Here is a 24736-nt window from a genome sequence, read left to right as displayed (position 1 = left end):
CAATTAGGGGACAGCAGATATCCATCCTGCCACCGGAGGCAAGGAAGCAGTGTTCAGTGAGATGGTGCCTTGAGGAAAGGATAAATCATCCAGCCCATGGTCAGGCAAAAAGAAACAACCCAAGAGTAAAAAGTACATAGGCAGGGTTGGATGAACATTACAAGACAATACTTTTTCAGTCTTTCAATTAAAAAAAAAAAAAAACAAAAAAAACCCCAAAAAACAAGGAATGAAGCAATGGCAAATGTCTGTTACGGCAGTGACTATAGCAGAAGAAAACTAGAAATTTCTTAGAAATTAAATATAAAGATATTCTGAATACCAAAAACTGTTAGCCCCTCTAACCAAAACAAGAAAAATACCTTTCAATTAATAGCTTGGGTTTTGTTTGGCGATTATCTTTCTTTTCAGATGAACAGGGGCTGGCCACCCAGCTTTACAGTCACTTGCACATCCAGCAGACTAATTTACAACAAAATTAGGTGGGCAAATACATCAACTTGACAAGTAACAGCAGAGCAAATTTCAGTCAAATATTTTTCAAATATCCTTGAGAATTTACCTCCAAGAACAGAAGGGTCAGTTCTGCCCTAGTGTAAGCTACTACAGCAAAGCTGAAAGAGCTCCCCCTAGGACAAACCCCCTTTAGAACTTCACCAGAGTTCTGCTAAAGAAAGGTGAAACTTTGTAGCTCCATCTTTTATTGCTAAAAGAAGTATAACAGGATGGTCATATTCAAGGTGAACAGCATCAATGCATCATTTGAGTATCATTTTTAGAGATCAGAATTCATGCCTTTGTTTAAAATCAAAACGATTCTGTGCATCTTACACTGACCCCAATTAATTTATGTAATGTGACCAGTTTCTCAACAGGATTAATCGAGGTATGTACATGGATAACACAACAAAACACAGAAAACTGGTTTCTGAGCTTTTAGAAGGTGGATTTTTTCCAAGCTGTTAGTAAACTAAGTACCTCATGCTACATCACAAAAGAAATTGTATTGCTTGGGACTGTAGGGAAGAGAACTCATGTCCAGCTGGTTTTGATAGAAGAGAACCTGAGGTTTTTCTTCCTTCTTTCAAAAATGATCACCTGAACATCTAAAATCCAGTCCTGCAGCTGGGGTAGAGTAATACACTCATCACAACACAGTCTGGGAAGCAGCTGGCTGGGGGGCAGCTCTGCTGGAAAAGGACCTGACACCCTGCTCCGTGTCAGCAGCATTCCCCAATGAAAGCTGACAGCACAGCGAGCTCCAAGGGCACAGCCACAGTGCAGAGGAAGAGGGGACACTTGCTGCATCGCATCTAGAAAACCATGTCCAGTTTGGGGCTCTCTGATACAACAGAGACAACAATAAGTAAGGCAAATTCAGCAGAAAGGCCACCTACAAGGTTATGGGCTGGTATGGGCTGAAGCTCTTACCCTGCCAGGAGGGAGAGAGATGTGAGCTTTTTCAGCCTGAGGAAAAGGCAGCTTCAGAGGGCCCCAAGAGCAGCCCTTGAACACACAGGAAATGACAAAACCAGCACAGACAGGCTCTTCACAGCCATGCATGGTAGAAGGGTATTCTGACAGCAATCTGACAGAGGGAGGAGCTGATGAGAGATGGCACAGGAGCAATTTCACACCAAGGTTAGTCAAGCTGTGGAACAAGTTGCCCAAGCAGTTTGTGCACTCTCTGCCCTTGGACTTTCAACACTTGAGCAGTCAAAGTTTAGAGAAAGGTCAGAGTTCAGTTTGAAACTGAGCATTGAAACAAACAGCTATGAGCAAAAAGGTGTAGACATCCTAAGGTCCCTTCCAACCTGAACTACTGTTGTTCTGAAATGCAGTTACAGAGTAACTCTGTGACAAATACTGACATCAACGCCTTCTGGGGCAAGAGTGACACTCTTCCCCAGGGCAATCTAGGAAAGGTAACAGAAACGTAAACAATGCAAGGAACACCATGACAAGATTTGCTAGGTCACTACTAGGATGCAATGGTTGTACTAAAGAAACCACAGGAACATGCTGGCACTCTGCTATTTTTGCTCGTTTAACACAAAATCGTGGGGAACTTCTTTCAAGCTGTGCCTTGCATTTCTCTTAACACAGTGGGGGAGCTTAAATATCCAGATACACCCAAGCTCTGAAAGAAAGTATCTATTTACTATTAAGTTAAAAAAACAAACTTGGAAGCAAAAACCCCCACTATAATGGTAAAAAGGTGCAAGGATATATGGCACTGTTGCTTTGGCATCTGGCCTATTAAGCAATTGCAGTAACACAGATATGAAAAACCCATAACAATTTAAAGTTTCAAAAGCTGAATATCTTGTATACAATATATTTAATAATAAAATGCATTTCAGTCAATATAAATAAATAAAATTGAGGTCGTGTTGATAAAAGCTCTAGACAATACAGACACAGTCTACCCAAGGGCTAAGTGCATTCCAAGAATAAATAAATTACTGGCTATATTTGTTAATAAAACTGACTTGAATTGTTTAGTAAATTCAAAAACCCCAGCTGAAAGTAGATGCAGAGTAAAGGGAGATTATTTAATCATTTTATCAAAAGTGACATGTGAAAATAAAGCAAGATTGTACTTCCACAAGAAGCTTTCATCCATTTCTGAACACTGGAGAATTTCCATCCACAGCCCACTCCTCTCCTCACAACATCCCGGAAAATGCTACCTCAGCAGCATTATCTAGTCCTGATAGTTATGGGGAGGTAAGTGTACAGGCAGTACATGACCATAAAGTTTCACATTATGTTCAAGATTAAGACACCTACTGCTTCAGAGAGAGAATCAAAAATCCAACAAGAAACAATGACACAATAAGAACTCAGCAATCCCTAAAATACTAAATGCGGTGGTGGAAACAAGTAAGACAAATTATGACCCAAGTTAAAATTTCAAAGCCCTATTTGCAACCTCTACTTTAGCAGAACTAGTATTTAAAGAACTTACTAAGATTCTTTCTTCTTTCCCACAATTTAAAAAGCAGGAAGGAGGGCTATCACTCAAGGCATGTGGTTTAACACTGAACATACTTGACTACATTTGGTAATAAGTTTGATAAGTTATATATGAGTTATAAATGAGTTGTTCTGAGAATATGAGGCAACTTGAAGTTCTGCAAAAAACCTCAGTGAACAAAGAGTTACATTACCTCACCTTAAAATCTAGCAAAAGCCTTCTTGATACCAACAATTAAAGGAAGATTAAACGTCTACATGGTTATTAAAAGCTACTGGCCAAGGAACTTGTGACTAAATTAAGAGCACACAGATAAAGCAATCCCTCAAGAACAAACAGAACTGTGGGCAAGGGGGTAACCCAGCAATTCTACAAACATTATTGATCTGATACACTAGGCAAGAAATTAAGACAAAATTCTGCACAGTTTTGTTGCCTGGTGTCTTGGCAGTGGCAGTCAGTAATATACAGAAATAGTTATTACACTGGGATAAGATTTTTGTATTTTATGAAAACAAATAGTGTCATTTCACTCAAAAGCAAACCTTCCAATATAGTCTAGCCCTGCTGAGAGGCATGATGCACTCCTCAGGAACAAAACCAAACCCACACACACCAAGGAGTCCTCTAAAGCTCTTCCTACCCCTGTACACATCTGTGTTTTGGCTTTACTTAGGAACTACATGCACATTTCTGAATGAATTTGAAACCCTTCTACAGAAAAGGCACACAAAGTTATCTTTAACAAAACAAACATTTCCATTATTTTAGTTTAAAATGTCACAAAAGCACAAAAGAACTGACAATGCAGTTAAATATTCAGTATTCACGTTTGGGTGGATAGTCACTCTATTTTTTGGAGACAGACATCAGAATAGGCTGAACACTTACAGACTGATTCTTAAGTGCAGCCAACAGCACTTTCCTTCCAGAACTTACTTCACTTGACCTGACAAGTGCAGCAGACAGCAGATCCCCAAATACATTGGGCTTTTTTTGCAGGTCAGATTTCAGGTATCTGATTTCCATGGAACCATAATTTCAGCTACTTTCACTTTATTTTGCAGTACTGAAACTCAAGTATGGAGAATAAACATTCGTATTTCTGCCTTTTTGAATACAGTGTCTGTAAGTGACCCAGGGAATGTTTTGGATACAATATTCAAAGGTATGGGGGTGGATTGTACAAATACGCTAGTTTATTTCAAGTACAAAAAGTGCATTTTTTTGACTCAATAAAAAAACCATTGTTCCTCAAACTGTATTTTTTGTATTAGCTATACACCCATTATCCAGGATCTCACCTAGGATCCAGAAAATTGTAATGCTGGGCAATAACTTTAATTTTAGCTAAGTTTGAATGCTCTAATGAAACAATTACTTTCTTATAGCCACAGTTAGATTCTGCTCAGAAAGCCACAGAACATTCCACCCAAGTTTATCAAGCCTTGAGCAATGCATTCTCAAAATCTTGATTTCAGGATAAGCATATTCTTAAAATGGAAGGTTAAAATAATCCTCAAGACTTACTGATACACATAAGAAGAAAACTAAAAAAAAAAAATAAATCTGAGTTCTGCTTACAATGATTTTGAGTACAAAATAATAATACAAAACATTGTGGAAGTCTTATCTTTAAGAGTGTTTCATCCAGATCTGGAGTTCAGCTACCTACAGTTCACTATAAATGTATTTACCTTTGTGTTTGTCCTAGGTTACAATATAAAGATGTATTCTATTCCCATCCTCAGGAGCTGCTGAAAGCAGGAGGGGCATTGTTTCTTCCTTATCTCCTGTTAATGGGCCCATCAATGTCTTGCCACATGACTCAGAGATAACTCCCTCCCAGAGCCATTTCTGTTTAATGGCTAATCAAGGACCCACAGCATGAGGCAGAATGATATCAGCCCACTGTGAGATGCTCTGCCCATGGGGGAGGAGCTAAGCATCCCCACCTGGATATAATCTGGGTTTTGGGACACAATAAGCAGTCTTTCCACAGGATTCCCAGAGGAATGGCCACTCTTACCCACTAGTTTTCCAGAGGACAAGAGCTACCAAATTGTTTCTATAGGATCACCCCTTCAACAAGACTGTTTCATCTGGACTGCTACCACCACCCTAAATAGCAGAGTGTCAAGTTGTATTCTGACTCTGTCAGTGGTGTTTTCTATTGTTATTGCATGTATTGGTTTTTTTCCCTTTTCCTAATAAATTGCATTTCTGACTTGGAGTCTCTCACTGGTTTTGCTTTCAAATGAGAACAGTGTTCCAAGTCTCTTCATGTTTTAGAGATGTAAACCTTTTCTACGTTTTCTTAGGCTGTGTAAATGCTCTATCAAAGCACACCAGCAGTACCAACTACTTTGGGACTAAACTTCTTCCCACTGGGCATAGTTGGGTTTGCTGATCAAACTGGGACAAGCCATGCAGGCACCAGCACACATCACACTCCCACAGCTATGGCACAGCTTTCCAGCACATGCAGGCAGGAAGAAAACTCTCCAGGGAATTACACAGTCTAAGGACTTGATCTCAAAAGGTATTCAACATAAAAAGCCCCTGCATCTAAATACAACACCCATAATTATCAATCAAATTAGCTGCATACTAAAATTACAGTATAAAACAGAAGCTTCTGTCATTAACCTTCTGTTTATTGGATGTTATACCCAAGTAAATCTTTAGTCCAATTTATAATGTAATGCATATAAAACAGAAAGGTCCTTATGGACTATTTATTCCTGTACCAAATTTGAGAGAGATTAAATAACACTGTAATGAAACTAGAACAATTGCACTGTAACTACACTACAGTTACAGTCCTTGAATATTTGGTAAGAGGAACACACATATGGATTACATTTATAAACTGGGGGAGAGGGGGAAGGACATCAGTAAAGCTCAACATGTATAACACAGCTATTGCTTCATGTACATTTTGAAGTACATTATAGAAAATCCCAACCAAAACAGCAACAGGAAAACACAAACAACCTACTACATTAGAATTAATTAGTTCTTCCTTCCCTCTTAGGATTTCTAACAAAACCATCACCACTACAAACAAAACTCCTCTTTAGTCATTATTTAAATGCCAATTCCCTTCATTTCCTATAACATCTATAAGCTATGGTATGGTCTGAGCTGAAGAAACAAAGAGCTGAAGCCAACAGCAAGCTTTCAGCCTCACACAAAAAGAAGTTACTGAACAGACAGAGAGCAGAAAGATATAGGAGAGTTACACAGAGACATGGAAGATGAAAATCTATAATGTGCCTCTGGAGAGAACAGGTAGAAATAGTGTGGTAAAAAAGCGAGATGCACAGGCATCCTCAGGTATATTCCATGTCCCTGACACAGTCAGACAAACTCCAGTTTTTCACCTGTAACTGCCACAGTCAGAAATGTAAGCAGCAGCAAACACTGTCATGCCCTTTGAGGTCCTGGAGGTTTCTGCTGTCCTCCCAAGGCCTCATTCCTTGCTCCTGGCCCCCCAATTCAGGCTTCAAGGACCTTGCTAAGGCTTTCCTTGCTGCAGGCTACTAACATCCTGGGCTGCTCCTCTCTCCTGCTGTGCAGACCTCTTGTTAGGAGTAGAAATGAGCCAAGACACAGACTCATTTAATAATGTGAAAAGGGTCCTGGTTTATTCTTCTTTACAGCTTAGCCATCCTGACTGTGACTACAGCAAACTTCTGCTGTTGGCTTTTCTGACAGACTCAGACTGCTCGCTATTTCCTGTTGGAATGTGACTGCCAGGAGTATTTCCCTGTTGCCTCTAACTGCAGGTTTTTACCTAGCTCCACTATGACTGCAGGCTCCAACAGCAGGCTCTAAGTCTATCAGACCAGACTGACCTCACAGGAGATCTTTTGCAGCAGCTCTCTTCCTTGTTTCATTCTCCTTTGTGTTTCCCTGAGTTGCTCCTTCTTCCTCAGGGCTTCTCTGCCTCCTCAAGGTCTACTTCCACTAGACACTCTTCCTCCAGGCTCTCCCTGACCAGCCAATCCACTCCTTTTATTACACTTAAATTTTATTTTTTTTAGTCACAGCTGCGATCCATCAAGGGCAAGGCTGCTCTTCTTCTTTGGTAATTAGTACAGCTGTGACTTGTCAGGGGTGAGGTCACTTGTAATCCCTTCTTCTACACCTACACTCTCTCCCAGTTTGACACAACACAACTGTGAACAGACAAATAAGCCGAGAGCCCATGCAGATGATGTTCTTCCTCTAGCAGGATTAGTGCCAGAACAACACACAGGTGATGTGTTTGTCTTCACTTACAGCAGGACCAGCAAGGGGAAGAGCCTGCTTGCATTAAGCAAGACCATTCAGTACTGTTGGTATAACCACAGCCAGCAATTAAGAACCACACTTGAAGCCATGCATGCAAGCAAAGGAAAACAAGGAATTCCCATCTTTAGGCACACATTCAGCCAACCCCAGGAGAACAGGGCTCCATCACTGGTTTTACACCCAATGTCACATGTGCTTGCTCTGATGTTCTTCTTATAGCCATGTGGTCAGAACACTCTCTACTGTACATCTCCTTACTGTCAGAGGTCTATCAGAGCAAATGCTCCTGCACAGGACAACAACCAGCATCCAGGTGGTGAGACCTGGTTAGCCAGGTCTCATTTCAGTTCCTGGGTATCAGAAGCTACATGGGATAACAGTTCAATATTTGAGGAAGTTACAGAAAGGGACAGTTGAAATCCAGAGTCAGGTTATGGCATCCTAGCCAAACATATTGTCCACACCTTTTCCTGCTAGGATGTCAATACCAGCACGTGCAAAATAAAATGTGAAAACCAACACCACTAAAGACTATTACAGAGGTCTTAACAAATGCAAAACTATCTACAAGCATGCATCAAGTTGCCTGTGTAGCCTACAAAACCCTAAGCATAGTCTTGAAAATACTACAATCCCATGATACACATAATGGCATGACCTTATCTGAAAACTGAAATTTAATTCCCATCAATTCATCACGTAAAGATATACTGAGGGAGAATGAGCTTGGTAAACAACACCTGAAATGACTCTGTTTGCAATAGTAGCAAAAGCTTTATGATGTAAAACAAAGCTTTTCTAACTCAGACTAGCAAATTAAGGCTCTGCCTCCTTGATAACAATATTGCACGATCATCTAAGAGATACAGGAAGGAAACAAACTGCTGCTGTACTTGCTACTTTTATTACTTTCAAAGCTGCTGTGACTTTTCCTAATTACTTTTAATTAGGAATTTAGTAAAGCAGGCAAATTGCTAGGTATTTTTGCAAATATGAATGCAAAATGAAACACAGAAAATCCCCTTGCAGATCACTCTGCCACATTTAATGACATTACAGCATTGTAGTTTGCACTCAAAAATCATGAAAACACAAGAAAGGTAGTCATCCATTGTCTTGAATTTGATTACAGTCCTATAAAACCATTTAAAAACTCTTTTTAAAATCCTGGAAGCTCAGAGACATGAATCAATCAGCATTTGTAGGAGTTGCCCTTTCACCCTTCTGCAGGTCAGATACTCCACAGACTGATGGAATGATAGCAGCTGGAAGGGAGTGCTGGGGATCAGTCTGGCCCAGGCAGGACCACATCCATGATTCCTTTAACACCCTCCCTCAGAGCTGTGCCAGAACTTCCCACATCACTGAAGTCTGACCCTGCACAAAGGGCAAAGGAACAGTGTGCAGCGAATAAAAATAAATGGTTGTGCCTTAGATTTCAAGCTGATGCAGAAGGCAGCAGAAATCTCCAGAAAGCTTGTTCAGCAGCTGCAGCTCCTGGGACACAGAGGCACACACAAGAACGTGGAACACACAGCCCTTCCTGTCACCAGTGCAGCTACACCAGACTCATGTATACCTCACCCACTTCCCTAAGTGCTTGCCAGACTAAGTGCTTCCATCTGTTCCTCATCTATATCCCCAGGTGACTGCAGGGTGCTGAGCACACACAAGAATCCCCATCACACTGCCAGTATTCCAGCAGGGAAACATCTCCAGGTTAGATGTAAAGCTGCTAACAGAGATGCACAATGCCCCAAAAAAAGCCATGTCAGATGGATTCATGGATTAGTGATTTTAGCTCCTTGCTTCAACAAGAGCAATGAATTCCCTTGTCAGCCTGTGCAATTTGCACGTCTCTATTACTGCATGCTACAGCCATTTACATTTTTGGCTCTTTATTGCTGCCCATCCCTCTCTTCCAAAAACCATGTAAGACTCCATCTCTTAACAGTGGTATTATTTTGTTGTCTTGTACTACTCTAAGCCTTCCTACCCTGCTCCCCAGACTCAATAGGTTCTTTACCACAAGAAGTCTCTAATAATGATACTTTTTTGCCATTCTTTTCCTTCCTAGCATTTTGCTGTAGGATTGTCACCAACGAAATGTAGCATCTCTAACTTCTAAATCCAGAAAAAAAGGATGAAGTTGAGGACATAAAAAAAAAAAAACCAACAAACCTTTCTAGGAAAAATACTTTCAAGTTTTAAAGGCAAAGGGAGAAACAAATTGTTTACAAAGCATTCATAGCACTGTGGTGCAATATAGCAAATGCCCTCTAGCAACTTTAAAATCTCAGTCTCGTGTCTTATGTACACTGACTGCAGGTGAGGCAAGAAGGATAAAACAGGACAGCTTCTGTATTGCTACTGAGGCTACTCAGGATTTGTATTTTTGTTTAATATTACAAAGTGAGAATTTTTTGAGGATTCTAGCCTAACACAACAGATGTTAGAAGATGAAAGTTAAGACTGAAAACAACCTCAAGGCATTTTCTAGTTAATTATTCTGTCTCCAAGTACTATCGTAAGCGAGCCAAGCAGTCTCAGCCAGCATGAGACTTTCAGGGGAACCTAAGAGTAACAGTGGGGGGGAGGTTCCCCCCTTCAAACTGTTTATTGGAGAAGTTCAAGCCAAAACAAACATCTATCTGTACAGAAGCATAAAGTACTGTGCCTTCCAACACATGTTGGTGTTCCACAGCTTTAGGATTCACAGTATCCCAATAAGCTTGCTATAAGGTTTTGAAAATGACAAACCTTAATTTCCATAAACAGAATAAGACAATGTCCTGCAAATACTAGTGTCAGTACATTATGCTAGGGCATACAGGAAAGATTTTTCCTTGTATCACTTGCAGTCTTTGTCACAGCCAGACATCTGGCTTTGTACATGTTTGTTTAGTGCAGCCTGCCCTTCCCATGAGCACTGCACTCCTCTGGTGGTACAGGCTCCATCCATCCAAGCAGGGTCACACAGCACTGCTTCCACTGAGGACTACACTGACAGCTTCTTCCACACAATGCCTCCTGGGAGCCAGCAACAACAGCTCTCCAGCAATCCTGGACACTGCCTTCTGTCACCAAAGCTGTGCCACTGCCAGCTCCAGCTGGGTGAGTCACTGAGTCTGCAGTGCCACCAAAAGCATCGACTGCTCCTCCTCTGGGCTTCCTCACTCCCTTCCCTCGAGTTCAGGCATCCACACAGCAAACTACACAGGGCAGCTGACCTGAAGGAAAACTCAACCTTCCTGCTTCCCAGGTGGATTCCCAGCAGTTTCCCAACCCAGACTGCTGAGCAGCGATGTGACTGCTACTGCTACTCATGAGGGAAGGGGCAGAAGTGAGGGCTCGGGAGCAGGGACAGAGGAAAGTCTCCTGCAGCACTGATGCTGTAAACCAGACCAAGTGGCTGTGGAACCAGGACGCATGAGAAGGAACTAAACATAGGAGTGCTCAAGAAGTCTACCATAAATACCAAGGTTAATGAAGAAATCATCTTCAGCAGTGTTGTGCGTGAACTTTGCAACATGGTGAAAACACACATGAAAACCATCATTTCACCAGACTAACTTTCCTTTCAGAAATAGTATTACAAAGGCACAATACATACTTTTAATTAAATTCTCCACTGAAAGGCTGGAGATTACACCTAAGAAGTCTGATACTGTTGGCTACTAACATCTGCTGTCTGTCTTTTAAAGCAGATGGTAGAGAACTCACTGATTTACCATGTTCTCCCCCATTACTTCTGCTCTGTATCTGAAGGAAATTGTATTGATACAGATAAAAGGAGTTGCCACAAAGATGGTTCAAGCAAGAAGATGAAACTGTGGTTAAAGTGATGTTGGTGAAGAGTCTTTATGAGGCTAACAAAAAAATCTTCAATGTTCCCCACTAGCTAATGTGCCAGAGCAAATTACAAAATGGATGATTAATTTCTTTCTCATGAAAGAGTAAATATACAGGAAATGCGAACTGCTAGCTTCAAAAATCCACAGCATCATAAAATATGTACTTGAACTCCAATACCTGAAAAATACAGCACATCAAAAGATCTTGCCCACTGATTAGCTATCAAGTCTCATTTTTGTGAGCAAGAATTTTCATGTTTGCTATTACCTACTTCCTAGAAAATTACACAGAAGGAAATAATATCCATTTGTCTGTATCAACAAAAAAAGGCAAGACAATTTAGGTGTAAATCCATGGAAAGAATTATTTAGCTCTTCTCAAAGGAAGAGCTGAATTCCTCCATCCATTTTTGTAACAGAAAAACACAATATTTAATTTTGAGAAAAAAATTATAGGACATTCATATGAAAGTTTTATCAAAATTTATAAAGCATGACAAAGTCACAATCATTTTCTAAGAAAGCAAGCAGAGAACACACAAGCCTTGCTTGGGAAATAGAGCTTCTCAACTTGGATTTTTGTGTGTGGGACACAGAGCTGTCACTGTTGGGCTGCTGAAGGCTTCCATGACAATTTGCACCAAACTGGAGGTCATCGCTGTACTTGGGAGAGCAGAGAATGCAAGTGGCTGCTGGACTGGAACGGAGATACTTTCCCTGGATCCCTTCTGCACTGCAGACACACACACACACATTATCCAAAAACCCCTAAATCCCTCAGCTCTTGGTTCTGTGATATTTATGAATTAAATGATAAATGAAGATGATTTCACATGATCCTGAAAGACACATGACAGGCTTAATACTCTCTGTTAGGAAGACAGGAAAGAAAGCATCACTACAACAGTGCTGAAATCATTAGAATTCAAAGAAAGGGAGGCTGCAGGGGCTGGTTTCTTGCAAAGCTTGGTGGTTTTTGCCCTTTTCACTGCAGGTACACGTGTGTCAATAGAGAAATAGCTCTATAATACCAAAATACAGCAGTCAGTTCCAGACTGTCATGTTTGCATTGAAGAAACAGATGAATTATGCTGGACAAGCCAAATACAAAATGTTCAAGACAGCTGTCAGATCAGTATTTCAATGGTCTGTAAACATGATGTGTATAAATATATTCCCACTGATCAGCTCAGCATCTTCCTTACACTAATACCTCTCTCCATGTTACCTGAACTGCCACAGTGATTTATTTACCAAACCACCAGAGCCAAAAAAATCACCTTCTATGTTTACTGGTGTGGAATCCTTTGAACCCCACAGGGAAATCCCCAGGGCCTTGCCCTGGAAGAATATACCATAGAGTCTCCACCGAGGCTGAGAGAGACTTCCCCATGGGCCTCACAACACTGATCCACCTCAGGTTTCATTCCCCATATGTTCCTAATTCTTGTGGTTTCCCTGTTTCCTCATTGGTTCTGGTATCCCTGGTGGCTGGCCCCATCTTCCCTGCAATGCCCTTTGCACCACCCCCATGCCCTCAGAGCCTTGGCCACTGACCTCATACTTAACCTTGCGCACAGCCAGTGTTTGTGTTTGGTTTGCTTTTGGGGTGCTGCAATAAAGCTCACTGAACTGACCATATAAAGGCCCTTCTGCCTCTCTTGGCTGAGCTAGCCCTGCTGAGTGTGGTGTGAGGACTTGACTGCCTTGCCTGAATGCTCACCCAAGCAGCTTTTCCACAGGAGATGCTCACTGGGAATTAGATAACAGCATCCACCATCTAAACACCACACTGCTACATACTGGTTTATCATATAGCAGGCAGTATTAAAAGCTACTAGCAGCATATTAAGTTCTAAGCAACAAGAAAAGATAGCATTCAAAATCACAGCTGAATCCTTCACAACTGTGCCAAGTGTTACACACTTTTCATTAGTTACATAGAATTGCTTCTCACCTCAGTTTATAACCAGATGGTTTCTATCTATCTCTCAATACTTCAGAGAAAAACGGAGCTCACCAAAATACTAAGATCCTGCTTATACCAATGCTTACACCTCTTCTTTAAAACATGTGATAAAATTTTCCATGGGATCAAATGGCTTTCAAAAAATTTTTATCACCATCTGAAGATTAAGCTAAACCATGAACATTTGTGTGTTTTTCTTGCATTTTCCTTCCTTTCATGATGTTCCAGTAATTACTCTGTACCACTCTGGTAACTCGCAGCAAGCTCCAGTGAGAGCTTTCTTTCATAGGAAGTGACCCTAAAATTCACTGTTTCAGATACAGCTCTTCTAAAATACCCCAAACCCCCTGCTCCTTACAACTCTCCAGGGATCTTTATGCTAAAAAAAAGGCTCTAGGCAGAGCCCTCTGACACATTAAAGATCATCTTAGCTGTTGCCTTAAGACCACCCACCTCTGGTCTCTACATTGACACAACTGTACCACCTTTAGGCTCAAGGACATTCTTCTCAAAAGCAGCAGCTCGGGATTTGAAAGCTGATTAGACCATAAAGATGTAAAAACCTATGAAGAATTTAGATAGAGAGACCAGATTCTCATCTGCTCATCTTTGGTTTCCCACAGGATAGTTCTCCCTCTCGATGTTAACAGGTTTATCATTATTACCAGGTATCCCAGAGGACTGCTAGAGCAACCACAGTCTTCCCCAAACACACCACTGAACTGAAGCACAACAGCAACAAATCCACAATGGGTATTAGCAAAACAGCTCTACAGATTTATAGCCTTGCTTTTAAAAAAAAAAGCTTGTTTGCTTCTGTTGGTTCTTTCTTTTCCCTTTCTTTCCCATGCACTCAGCTGAAGTCAAGATTCTGCTGGCAGAACCAGGACAGTAACATGCATTCCCAATACAAGTGAAACTGGAGATCTTACCTGACAACACCCAATTCTCCCATCCAAAAGTGCGTTGTATGAACAGAAATAATTCTACATCAAATTATACGCAATCAGCTATTAATTTTCTTTTCTATTATTACTGATTTAACACTAAATTAATCTCTCATTAAACAGTCATAACATTCCAGGATCATTATGTGTTTTGCATTGGCTGCAATATAAATATCCAGCTTATTTCATTTGTTGAACATTCAAAATATTTGCTAATAATTTCAGTTGACAAAAGAAAGAAAAAGAGGGTTTGTGGATGTGACAGCCTGGTCAGAGAGTGAGAAAACCAGACAAGTTTTTCCAGAATTGGCTTGTGAGACTTTAGGGAGTTGAAGATAAACAATGATGGCTTAGTATTATACACAACCTGCAGGTGTTGCTTTCCTACTCTCTGTTTGCCTCAAAGACTGTTTATAAGGAAGGTGTTTGTTGACCAGCCAGTCAGGTGAAATGCACTGATTAACTGACCAATCTGGTCTGTGTGTGTCAGAGCAGTGTATAAAAGAGAGACCCCAAAGCAAGGTGGAAGCTGTGCAAACCAGCCTCCTGGTGGGTCTGTGTCTTCCTTACTCCACAGCAACAAGGCTTCCAAATCAACCCTCTACATTTTACCTACAGTAGATGAGATGGATGATGTATGATTAACGTAACAAAAGCCAAAAGGCTTTCCTCCAGGGTTTGCAATTCTGTAGCTGCCTTTTCCTCTGTGCTGTCAAATCTGCAAAACTCCAAGGTGTTTTCTACAAGTGCTAGGGGGTTTTTTGCTTGGTACTTTTTGGGGCATTTGGGGTGGGGAGGTCACTTATTTCTACTATATCAGATTTCAATTCATTCCATGCTTTCCTTCAATAAATATTTTGTAAAGCACATAAAATACATTTCTTTTCACTCTGAAGATTTAAGAGCATTGAGGAGTTCTGCATGTGAATTTCCCCATTCTGAACTCTAACTGATATGCCTCACAGGGAACTTGAGATAATTATTTTCCCTATGGAATGTTTTTGAACGATATGGCATAATCTGGTGTACTGAAAAAATGCAGGAGCCTTAATCTGCTATTTCTTACTTAGGTAAAATGCAAATTGCTTTCATAGGACATGGTCCTTATCTAAGAAAGCAGCAAATCCTGCACAATGAACACACCATTAATAGTAATATAATCTTCTGTGTATTCCACATTCTTTTTTTAGTCAGATTTATAATCATCAACTAATTCACCCCAGTTTACCCTGAGGTTAAACAAAAATAAAGAAATAAACCCAAGAAACTTTCATTTTAGTACAGGAAATTAAAAGCCTAGAAACTTAAATGGCTGTGAAGAAAAATCAATATTTTATTCAAAATTAGATTTTAAGAGTTTCTGGTATTAGATATAGAGGTTTCAATTTCAATTAAAAAGCTGTATTGGGATGCATAATAATCCATTATAAAAGTGCACCTGACCCCTGGAGAAACAAAGAAGCTGGAAGAAGCCTTCTTACAAATTCAGGAACACATTAAATCATATGAGTGTGATCTGAAACACAGAACTCTTCAAGTTTTAAAAACAGACATTGAAACTGAATTATTCAAGAGAAAACATTGATTTGTGACATTTTCAGAACATCACACTTCCTTGACAGAGATTTTTCATTTCTCTAAGACTTGCATTTATTCAACAGGCATAAAATGGACTTCTCAAGCTCGCTATTGAACATATTAATATTTGCTCTTCAACTTTTATTTCAACTACATTACCACAAAAGTGTAAGAATACTTATGCCACTGTGTAAATTACAGTGTTCTTCAAAAAACTAATGATCTTGAAATTATGCAGCCTCAAGGCTGCAACACAGATCAGATTCACAGGAATGAGTAAAATCTTTGCTCCAAAAGATCTATGCTGAAGTTTTATAACTCTGTAACTCTGAATGACAAAGTGAACACATTTTTTGGTACTTAATATCTTAGAATAAGTGTATCTGTGCTTTTTTTCCATTCACTTCCTTAAGATGAAAGTTCAAGTTTTTAAACTGGTGATAATCAGAAGAATTGATACTTTACTGTTCACTTACACAAAAACCAAATCAAGTGGTGCGTCTTTCAAGTACAAGTTCAAAATAGGAACTATTTCAGAGTAAATTAGCCCAAATTTTTCACATTACAATTGCTCATTCAATCGGGTGTTTCAGAAACAGAGCAGCACATTTTTGCAATTGCAGTTTTTAAGAACTCCTAACCAATAAGGACTATTAACCATTTCTATGTTAACCACTGAGCAAAAAAACAGATTATCTAAGTATTTGCATTTATCATTTGGTCTCCATTTGCTACGCTGAGCTGTGTAAATGGAATATGAAGTCAGACAAAAGGAACACAAGGAAACATCTGCATTGTGTGGCAACCCCCTAGTCTATGGTGACAGTGGGAATGAGTGAACACCTCCTACCTGTGGGCACAAAGTCTCAATGTGATTTGCTGCCATTTGGACAATTTTCGTTCCATCTTCATTTGTTGACAACGAACAAGCAAGATTGGCAACCTTAAATAAAACAGACAAACTTAAATTAGCAATCAGCCTTGTAAGCAAGTATTCCTGCTCAGACTTCAGACCTGCCAAAAAACATCTTTGCTAGAAAGCCTTCATTTTTTGGGGGAGAAATATTTTGTCAAAGAATGTTTTTGAACAGGGAAACACTGCAGGAGGGAAAAAGAGCTGTGGAAAGAGGTGACAGTGATGAGAAATCTTACCACCTCGCCCCAATTTAGGCTCAGCAGGTAACAGCTGCAGAGTGGTGTTTAGAAAATAGGAGGAAATTTCAAAGAGCCTAAGGTTTCAGCAGATTGCCTGTGATCTTGCCCCTTAATTTTTCAGAGCCCTTCAAACCATAATCAGCTTTTACACTGTTCTTTTAAACTTACTTTTAAGACCTTAAAGCTCAAATAAAATTTATCTTGATGTGTTGTAATTAAACACAAAGTAATTTCTGCCCTGAGCCATCAACAAATTATTCTTTTAGTTAGTGGTATGGTTTTCCACTGAAATGATCATATCATACAGCATATACAGTGCAACCAACAGTGATAACATATATGGAAACTTGAAATCTGTGAAACAACAAATCTATCTTCTATTGTAACATACACCATACAGATACAGCTTCCTTTAAAGTAAAAATCTCTTCCACAATGCTCCACAAGTTTAATGGATGAAGGAAAAAGTATCTCACTGCAAATGAATATCACCAGGCTGAAAGAGACAGGTTTGACAAAGGTGAAGACAAGAGAGGCTGGGACACTGGGATCCAGTAGATCTTTTTATCCTACTGCAGTAATATCGAGTCCTTCTATAAACGACTCCACACTTGTCAATCATCACAGCCTTCCCTGAAGCAGCTGCACTGCCACAACCTCTCTAATGTTAATGCAGACCAAAAACTGCCTGAGAACCAGACCTCTGCAGTGCTGCAAATATCAACACAGACAGCCACAGTTATTTTGGAGTTACCCAAAACTCATACAACACCTTCTATGTTCAGCTGCCATGAAATAAAAGCAAATCTTCCTTTATCAGCATTCTAGGACACCACCACTACTAGTTCAAGAATGATCTACTACACCCAAGGCTTTTATTATTCTTATTTAATTGATAGAAGGAATTAAAAGGCATTAGTCAGTGCATAGACAAATAAATTACTTTTCCTATTGAAAATTCAGAAGAGATTAAGAAACACTTTCTGAAGGGGATGATATTTAGAATGTATGGCCTTCCACATTTTGTGCCCACACAAAAATACTTTGTACAAGTTTCCCTGGCATTCCGATACAATTAACTGGCTCCCTACCCATGTGATATATTATCTTTTCCACATTAAAAAAATGTTTAAGACTGAAGAAATCCAGTTTTCATCAATGCAATGACACTGTATTCTCTTTTATTTGAAGTAAACTGCCATAGGTTGGTTTTTTAATGCAGTATCTGAAAAAAATGGGTTTGATTCTATGCTTTCCTTCCTGACTCTTCAGCTTAAACTACCCACAGATTACTTTATATCATCACAATACAACCCATACAAAAAAACAACCAAAAAAAATTAGTTGTTTTTCTTTGGAGCGCGGGTCAGAGGTTTTCACTACTGATCCCAACAATTAATTCATACTGGCTTCAGTATTTTAATTCCTCTGCCCCAGTCACTGAGGTGCTTGTGTATGCCTAATTTAAATCTATGTCCACTCACACTTCCTTCCTACACCACCTATGTAAAATGAAGCACTCTACAGGACTCAGTGCAAATATCGTTGATTGAAGAACTCTTCTATGTCTAAAGCAGTAACATCTCAAGGGCAAAACAAAAAGGCAATGCCAGCCATTCCACCAGAACAAAAACTCTCAGCAACTTTTTTTTTTTCTCTTTACCATAAGATTCCTCAGGTTTTTCAAATTCATTTGGCAGGTTCAAGAAAAACTTCACTTTCATTTCTTGGAGTCCAGTACAAATGTGTGTGATATGGAGCTCGTGTTTATCAGTGAGGAACTGCTCTAAGCAGTTTTGTCCCTGTCTTGATGAGCAAGGCAGATAGAGTTTACAGCAACTTCTTATCCTGTTTCCTAGTTACGCTGGCTCCAACATATCAGTACAAATACAATCCTTGATGCAAATTGTGTCACAGTCACAGAATAATAAATTAGGATGAAAGAGGTTTCCAGAGATCATATACTCCAACCCCCTATTCAAAATATGAGAATGAACTTGAAACCAAGAGGTGCCAATGGCTCAATGTAACAGATCAGCATCTGGGGACAAATTCTGTGAGCGTTACTAGATGTCATGTGGGAGATTAGAAGGGTAAAATAGTGTGGCTCTTCTCTGACAAAGCGTGCTCAGGTCAGGAAGGAGCACTTAATGCACAAGTATTCCTTTTTATTTGACATCAACAGCAATAAGGGCTTTTTTAATATAAAGAGGAACAACTTTATGATCTTATGCTTCCACTCCTGATCCTTCAGCTCTAAGCATTCCTTGTTGAGGGCCAATTAAGAACAGTATTCTCAAAGCACAAGCAGCAAATCAAGGGTATAAGCACTACAATTTTATGTTAGGCCATTTTACAACACAAACAGAGGTTTGTAATATTTAGAAAAGGTATCTTAAAAATATCTATTATGTTGGATGAAGTAGTATTGGCTACTTTGGAATAAACACATGCTATATTTTGGATGTGTATTTGTAGTTCATACTACAGTGCATTGCCAGCAGCAGATTTAGACCTTTGCCTTTCATTTTGATCCATGTTAATAAGGCTTCTGTTTCCATGAGAAAATGGGTGGAATTTTCTTCTCCTGGCATTGAAGCAGCACTTGTCCACGTGTATCTTATGCATAAGTAAAAGGGCTTTCAGTCAGTCTCAGCAGTAGTGGTGAGGCTCACAACTCTTCCACCCAAAGACAATTCAGATCCCTGGAAGTCATTAACACAGCCTCAGCCATCAGCACACTCACTGCTGGTGCTTCCCTCAGCAGTTCCTGAAGAGATCTTCTTAACACAAATCCAAAACACAATAATTCAAATCACATGGAAGGAGGCAAACTCCTGGGTGTAATTTTTCCAAGCAGGAGCAAGGGCATGTGTGCACCTGAAGTCTCTTTTGAGGAGGTAATGTTGCTAATAAGAAGGATAAGCTGTTCCAGCAATAGTAAATGTCTATACTCCCTAAGAAAAATTCAAGCCCTAGTGTTACATGACCTTACTGTCATGTATCACACACATCTCGAAAGGTTTTTTGCAATCTGAGAAATCTTCATTACACCACAGTCTCTCCCCTAAGCAGTATAAACTACACAAATACATCACATTTCTTTTGTATTCTCTGGAAGAAACTAGCTTCCCCTAGGGGCCTTCAAACACAGGTACACTGCAACTTCAAAAACAAAACTGCAAAATGAAAATCCAAGATTGCTCTCAGTCAGAAAATAATTGTCCTTCTGAAGAGCAAAGTTTGTCAGGACAAATAAAAAGCTTTCTTGTGGGCTGGTCTGATTGAAATCAGAACTCTACCAAAAAAAATAACGACAATTTTCTCCAAACATTTTTAAGACACTAAAAAAGCAGTTACACAGCTTTTCCTTGAAAACATAACAAACAGGGAACAAACCATTCTTGATGAGGTTTAGCAACATCAATTAATACACTAATTAAGGTGCAGTGGGAAAATAAGACTTTGAACTGAGCATGTAAGTGCAGCACCGGCAGTAGATAAACTATTTCATTAACTGCACGGACTTTTAGACTGTGAAGGCACTGAAGAGTGCATTTTTGATGCCCATTACCTGTACACTGAAGATATGCCAACACACATTTCCTTTTATTCCTGGTTTTAAGTTATTAAGCAACTTTGTACAGGCACTTTAACTGGTGTTTTTACTATTGGGCAAGGGTCTACCTTTCTGTATTGTGGAGGGGGTTCCTCTCTTTAGAATATGGTGACCCAACAACTTTTCAGGCTAGAAATTGCTGAAGAGTAAGATTTGGGTATTGCAGATACACCCGGTTAAAAAAATAATTCAACAAATTGTATTGCTCTCCTTGATTTATACATTACATGGGACTTGCGTATCAAGGAGACAGCACAACTGCAAATGTGCATCAGTTTTAAGTTTTTCAGTTTCAGTTCCCACTCTTTACCAAACAACTGAAAGGCAAAGCAAGACACACTTAAAGGCCATGAGAGATACATTATACATGAACAAGTTCACTCTGCTGTCCTAACTTCCTTGGGGTGGAAGGCTTTTTCCCTTGTTAATGCTCACACAAGTGCATTCACACTGTGGATCCCCGAATGTGCTCTCCCCAAGCAGAAGATGAAGGCTTTAAGTGAAGATGAAGGCTCAAACTTCATTCAACCTCAGATTTCCCAATGCTTTCCACTGGGTATTAATGCAAAACAGAAAACACTTTTAGGCAAAACACCCTGGAGAGCCACTAATTACTTCCAGTGGATTTCCAGAAAGGTGTGGTGATTCTTAACAGCCAACTCACCAAAGCCATCTACTGCTGACATAACCTATCATCCTTTCTGTAGACAAAAGGGACATGTCCCCAGTCCCTTAAGAGCCTTGGGGCAAGTGGAAGCTCACATGCAAAGTAAGACTGCCTCTTCCCTGTGAGGGGGTCTTACAGTTGATTCTGCTGGAAAGGGAGAAAAATCCTTGGGAGAGACGTTCCAGCCATGACTTAAGGATGCAATACAGTGCTTCAGGAATGCATCCTGGTTCAGACTTAACTCCAGGTTGAGAACAAAATGCAAAGTCAAATGCAAAAGTGAGATTTTTAAGTAGTAGAGGAGTAAATAATTACTGCACCACCTCTTTCATTTGCAGTTGAGAACAGCTTTGCTGATATATTGTCCACACTGCACAGCAAGAATTAAATGTACCCCCAAGGATTTTTTTCAGTCAAATTCACTCCATTAACTCCCAAAAATAAGTATTTGCTCAGAAACAGATTGTCTGCTAACTAGCTAAATTCCTCTTCCATAAATTGTACAAAATGAAGCAGCATGTTCTCTAGATGTGATCCCTTTTGCTCCACCAATAGAAGCTCCGTTTCTTTTCATTATTTTACCCAAAGTCCCAACATACTTCTACTGTAAATCACTGAGGATAACTAAGTCGTTAATTCCATGAAAGCTTGGCTTCTGTTTCTTCTTTTTGGTGAAGATTTCCTGTTCCTCATATTAAATACCTCCTGTCAAGAAACTGTTTCACTGAGGAAGGACCTTCCAAAGCTCTGCCTAGCCTGAGGTTACCCAGGTCCTTCCCTACACTGCAGGGTAAGCCTGAAGTCTGTACTTGGAGACTTTTTTAGCCTAGTGAGAAGAACTCTGATACAGCTCAATGCCTCCCACTGATAACCCTACAGAAATTCTTAGTACCATAATGAGAAAGTGTTACCAAAATAAAAACCAGCATGCTTCAGATTTCACAAAAAATGAATTCATATGTCACAAAACTTCAAATACAGTCTTTAGGAAGTTTAAAGTACTGATCCTCTCATTTTGCCTTTTTTCTTTAACACATAGTAAAGATCAGAAAAACTTACTGGCTTTCCACAAAACCAAGCAAGAGTATTTCTTATACACACCTCTAAGGAACACTAACCAGAGTGTCACTTCAACATGTGTAACATTCTCCCTTCACTAGCAAGGAGTTAAAAAGTCCTAAGAAACACAATGCACCAACGGACACAAAAACAGCCCAGTAATCAATCACTGAGGTAGAGGTTAATCCTGAATAATCACAATTCAGATGGTATTTCATTTGTAAGAGAGCAACTAAACACTAAGCTGAGGAATAACATTTCAATTCCAGTATTACAGCAGTCAATACAGCTTGCAATATAAATTATACACAGTGTAAACTGATTATAACTCTTAGCCTGCTCTCTTCAAACCATAAATGAAAAACTGTACTCATGTATTTTCTGCTTCTAATTTTGTGGTATACAGAAATAGCTTCTACAGGTTTTTCTCTGTTTCAACCACTAGCTTTATTCATTAAGCCTTAAGAAGTCTTTTGAGGAAAATGACTGTTTATACCAAAAAGAGCCATGAAAAAACTGCAAAGGCCAACATTAAATAATGATTCTATACTTTTTCAAGGAAAAGGCTACACTGATGAATGTACGTCTTCCAGTCATTGCTGCATTTTTATATGCATTTATGATTACTATGTGCATTTTTATAGCCTTAATAAAACTTACATAGACTACAACATGTGTTTATAGTGAAAAAAATATTCCTGTGGACTTAAAACTTACCTCCAGTGGGCAATAAAGTAGTATCACAATGTTGCTTGTTCTCCAAGCCATTTTCTACCATAAAAGTTAATTTCTTTCCAGATCATGTAAAATAGTTATACCTCAGGTCAAAAGTTACACTCTTATCTTTTATTAGCTTTTACTTTTGTGGACAAAAACTTATAAATACTACTCAAACATTCCTTTAACATGTATTGTGCTGCTTTCCCTGCCTCCTTTAGATTTTCACCTTCCACTCTTTCAGAAAGACTCTTGAATCTGCCAATTTAACTAAAGTAAGCGACTACACACCTGCAAGCTTCCTCACTCTCCTTTAGGTTTCTTTTGCACTGTTCTTAATTTTACCTGTGTCCACCTCCTTCCATTTTCTGCAGAGCTGAATTAGGCAGTGCTACATTACTGCCTAACCCAGTGCTAATCTGACAAAATTAGCTCAACGTGCTACACCTGAGGCTTATCACTGCCCCTCCAGGTGTTACCAACCACCTGGTTAAGATGGTTCAAACTCCTCAGAGTATTATGTAACTTCAACTGTTTCCTAACCGAGCATGTCCAATATTCTGCTTGTGTAATTAATAAAGCATATGTAAATACCCATGGACTGGATTGTGGAGTTTTGTTGTAGGGTTAGTTTTTTCCCTAACAACATAACTGCAACTGGTTTATTTCAAGTTCCATGTGCTCAGACAAGTCTTACCTCATACAAGTTCCTCCAGGAGATTGACTTGATGAATTGGGCCTCAACAAAAATGAAAACAGATAATACACACACTGTGAGACAAACACAGCACACGTGCAAGGGAGAATTCTGCCCAGTAAAATTCCAGAATCCCTTTCTTTTTCAATAAAGGTGTCAGGCCTGATGCAGAGTCCCACGAAGCTCTCTCTCACTGCTTTAGGTCACCGTTACATTTGAAGAATTGAGGTAAGGATTCCCTCTCTAGACTCTGAGCTCTGGTACATCCAAAAACAAATACTGTATTTGTATTATATTCATGTTCTGGCAAGCTAGCCAAGACTCCAGTAAAACAGATACTGCCTGTAGTTGTGACCTGTGTCTCACTAACAGTCTCCCCAAAAAATGTCCCACCTGCACCAGCCCCAGCCTCAATCCACTGCAGTAACTGTGAAGTGGCCTCTGATCCCTGAAGAAAGCTCCTTCCACAGGCTGAACATAACAGCAAGTGAAAGCTCTAAGGCTGAACTACTTGATATTTCCCCTCAGCACCATTTACTGGAGCATTAGCAACAGGGGGCTTTCCAGAAGCATGCTGTATATTAAACCAGAAGAAAGCAGGGTTTTCAAAAGGATAAAGTGGCAACTCCAATTCTGTAATCACATAACCTTTTCCTTATCTCAGCCTCAAAACGTGGCAAATCAGAGAGCAGTTACCCATGCAGCAAGAGGACACCAGTCATGCACAATTAACCAATTCCTTAAAACAAGCAGAAGAAGGAGTAATCACAACTCCGTGACAGAATCCACAGCTCTTGAAGGAATGAGGTATGCACAAGTGCTTTTAAACAAATTCATTAACTGCACCTGTCTGGCAGTAGCAAGATTTTATCAACATGTATCACTAGTGGAACTCAGGCTCAGGATGGATCAAACAGTTCTCTAAACTGCATGAAACCCTCAATTTCCTGCACTTCAGTAATAAAGAGGAAAATACAACACATACAATAAACTGTCAATAGAATACTCAAAATTTCAGGTCTTCTTCATCTATGAAACACAGGCAAGATTCAGACATATGCATGAATACATCCTTATATGTTTTCTTATTACTTGTTAGTCAAATATTCCAGAAAAAAAAAAAAAAGGTGTAGGAGGGATGGTGGGTAGGACAGTCGGGACGAACAGAGATGAGAGATTTCTGCAGCCAGGTCTG

General features: G+C 39.7%; 1 protein-coding gene across 4 annotated transcripts in view; it reads right to left on the bottom strand.

Moving 5' to 3' along the window:
• CTNNA3 (catenin alpha 3) overlaps positions 1–24736 on the bottom strand; it is a 407897-nt gene that overhangs the window by 122872 nt on the left and 260289 nt on the right. For all 4 annotated transcript variants that reach the window (XR_005626215.1, XM_039696239.1, XM_039696238.1 and 1 more), the window contains one exon: positions 16478–16570. Coding sequence is in view for 3 of the 4 variants with exons in the window: in XM_039696239.1 (XP_039552173.1) it covers positions 16478–16570 (93 nt within the window). In the remaining variant the exon portion in view is untranslated. The remainder of the gene's footprint in view (positions 1–16477; positions 16571–24736) is intronic.

This window comes from Passer montanus, unplaced genomic scaffold, assembly GCF_014805655.1.
Source record: "Passer montanus isolate IOZ18808 unplaced genomic scaffold, ASM1480565v1 scaffold96, whole genome shotgun sequence".
Classification (NCBI taxonomy): domain Eukaryota; kingdom Metazoa; phylum Chordata; class Aves; order Passeriformes; family Passeridae; genus Passer; species Passer montanus.
This window is presented reverse-complemented; position numbering and strand designations above follow the sequence as displayed.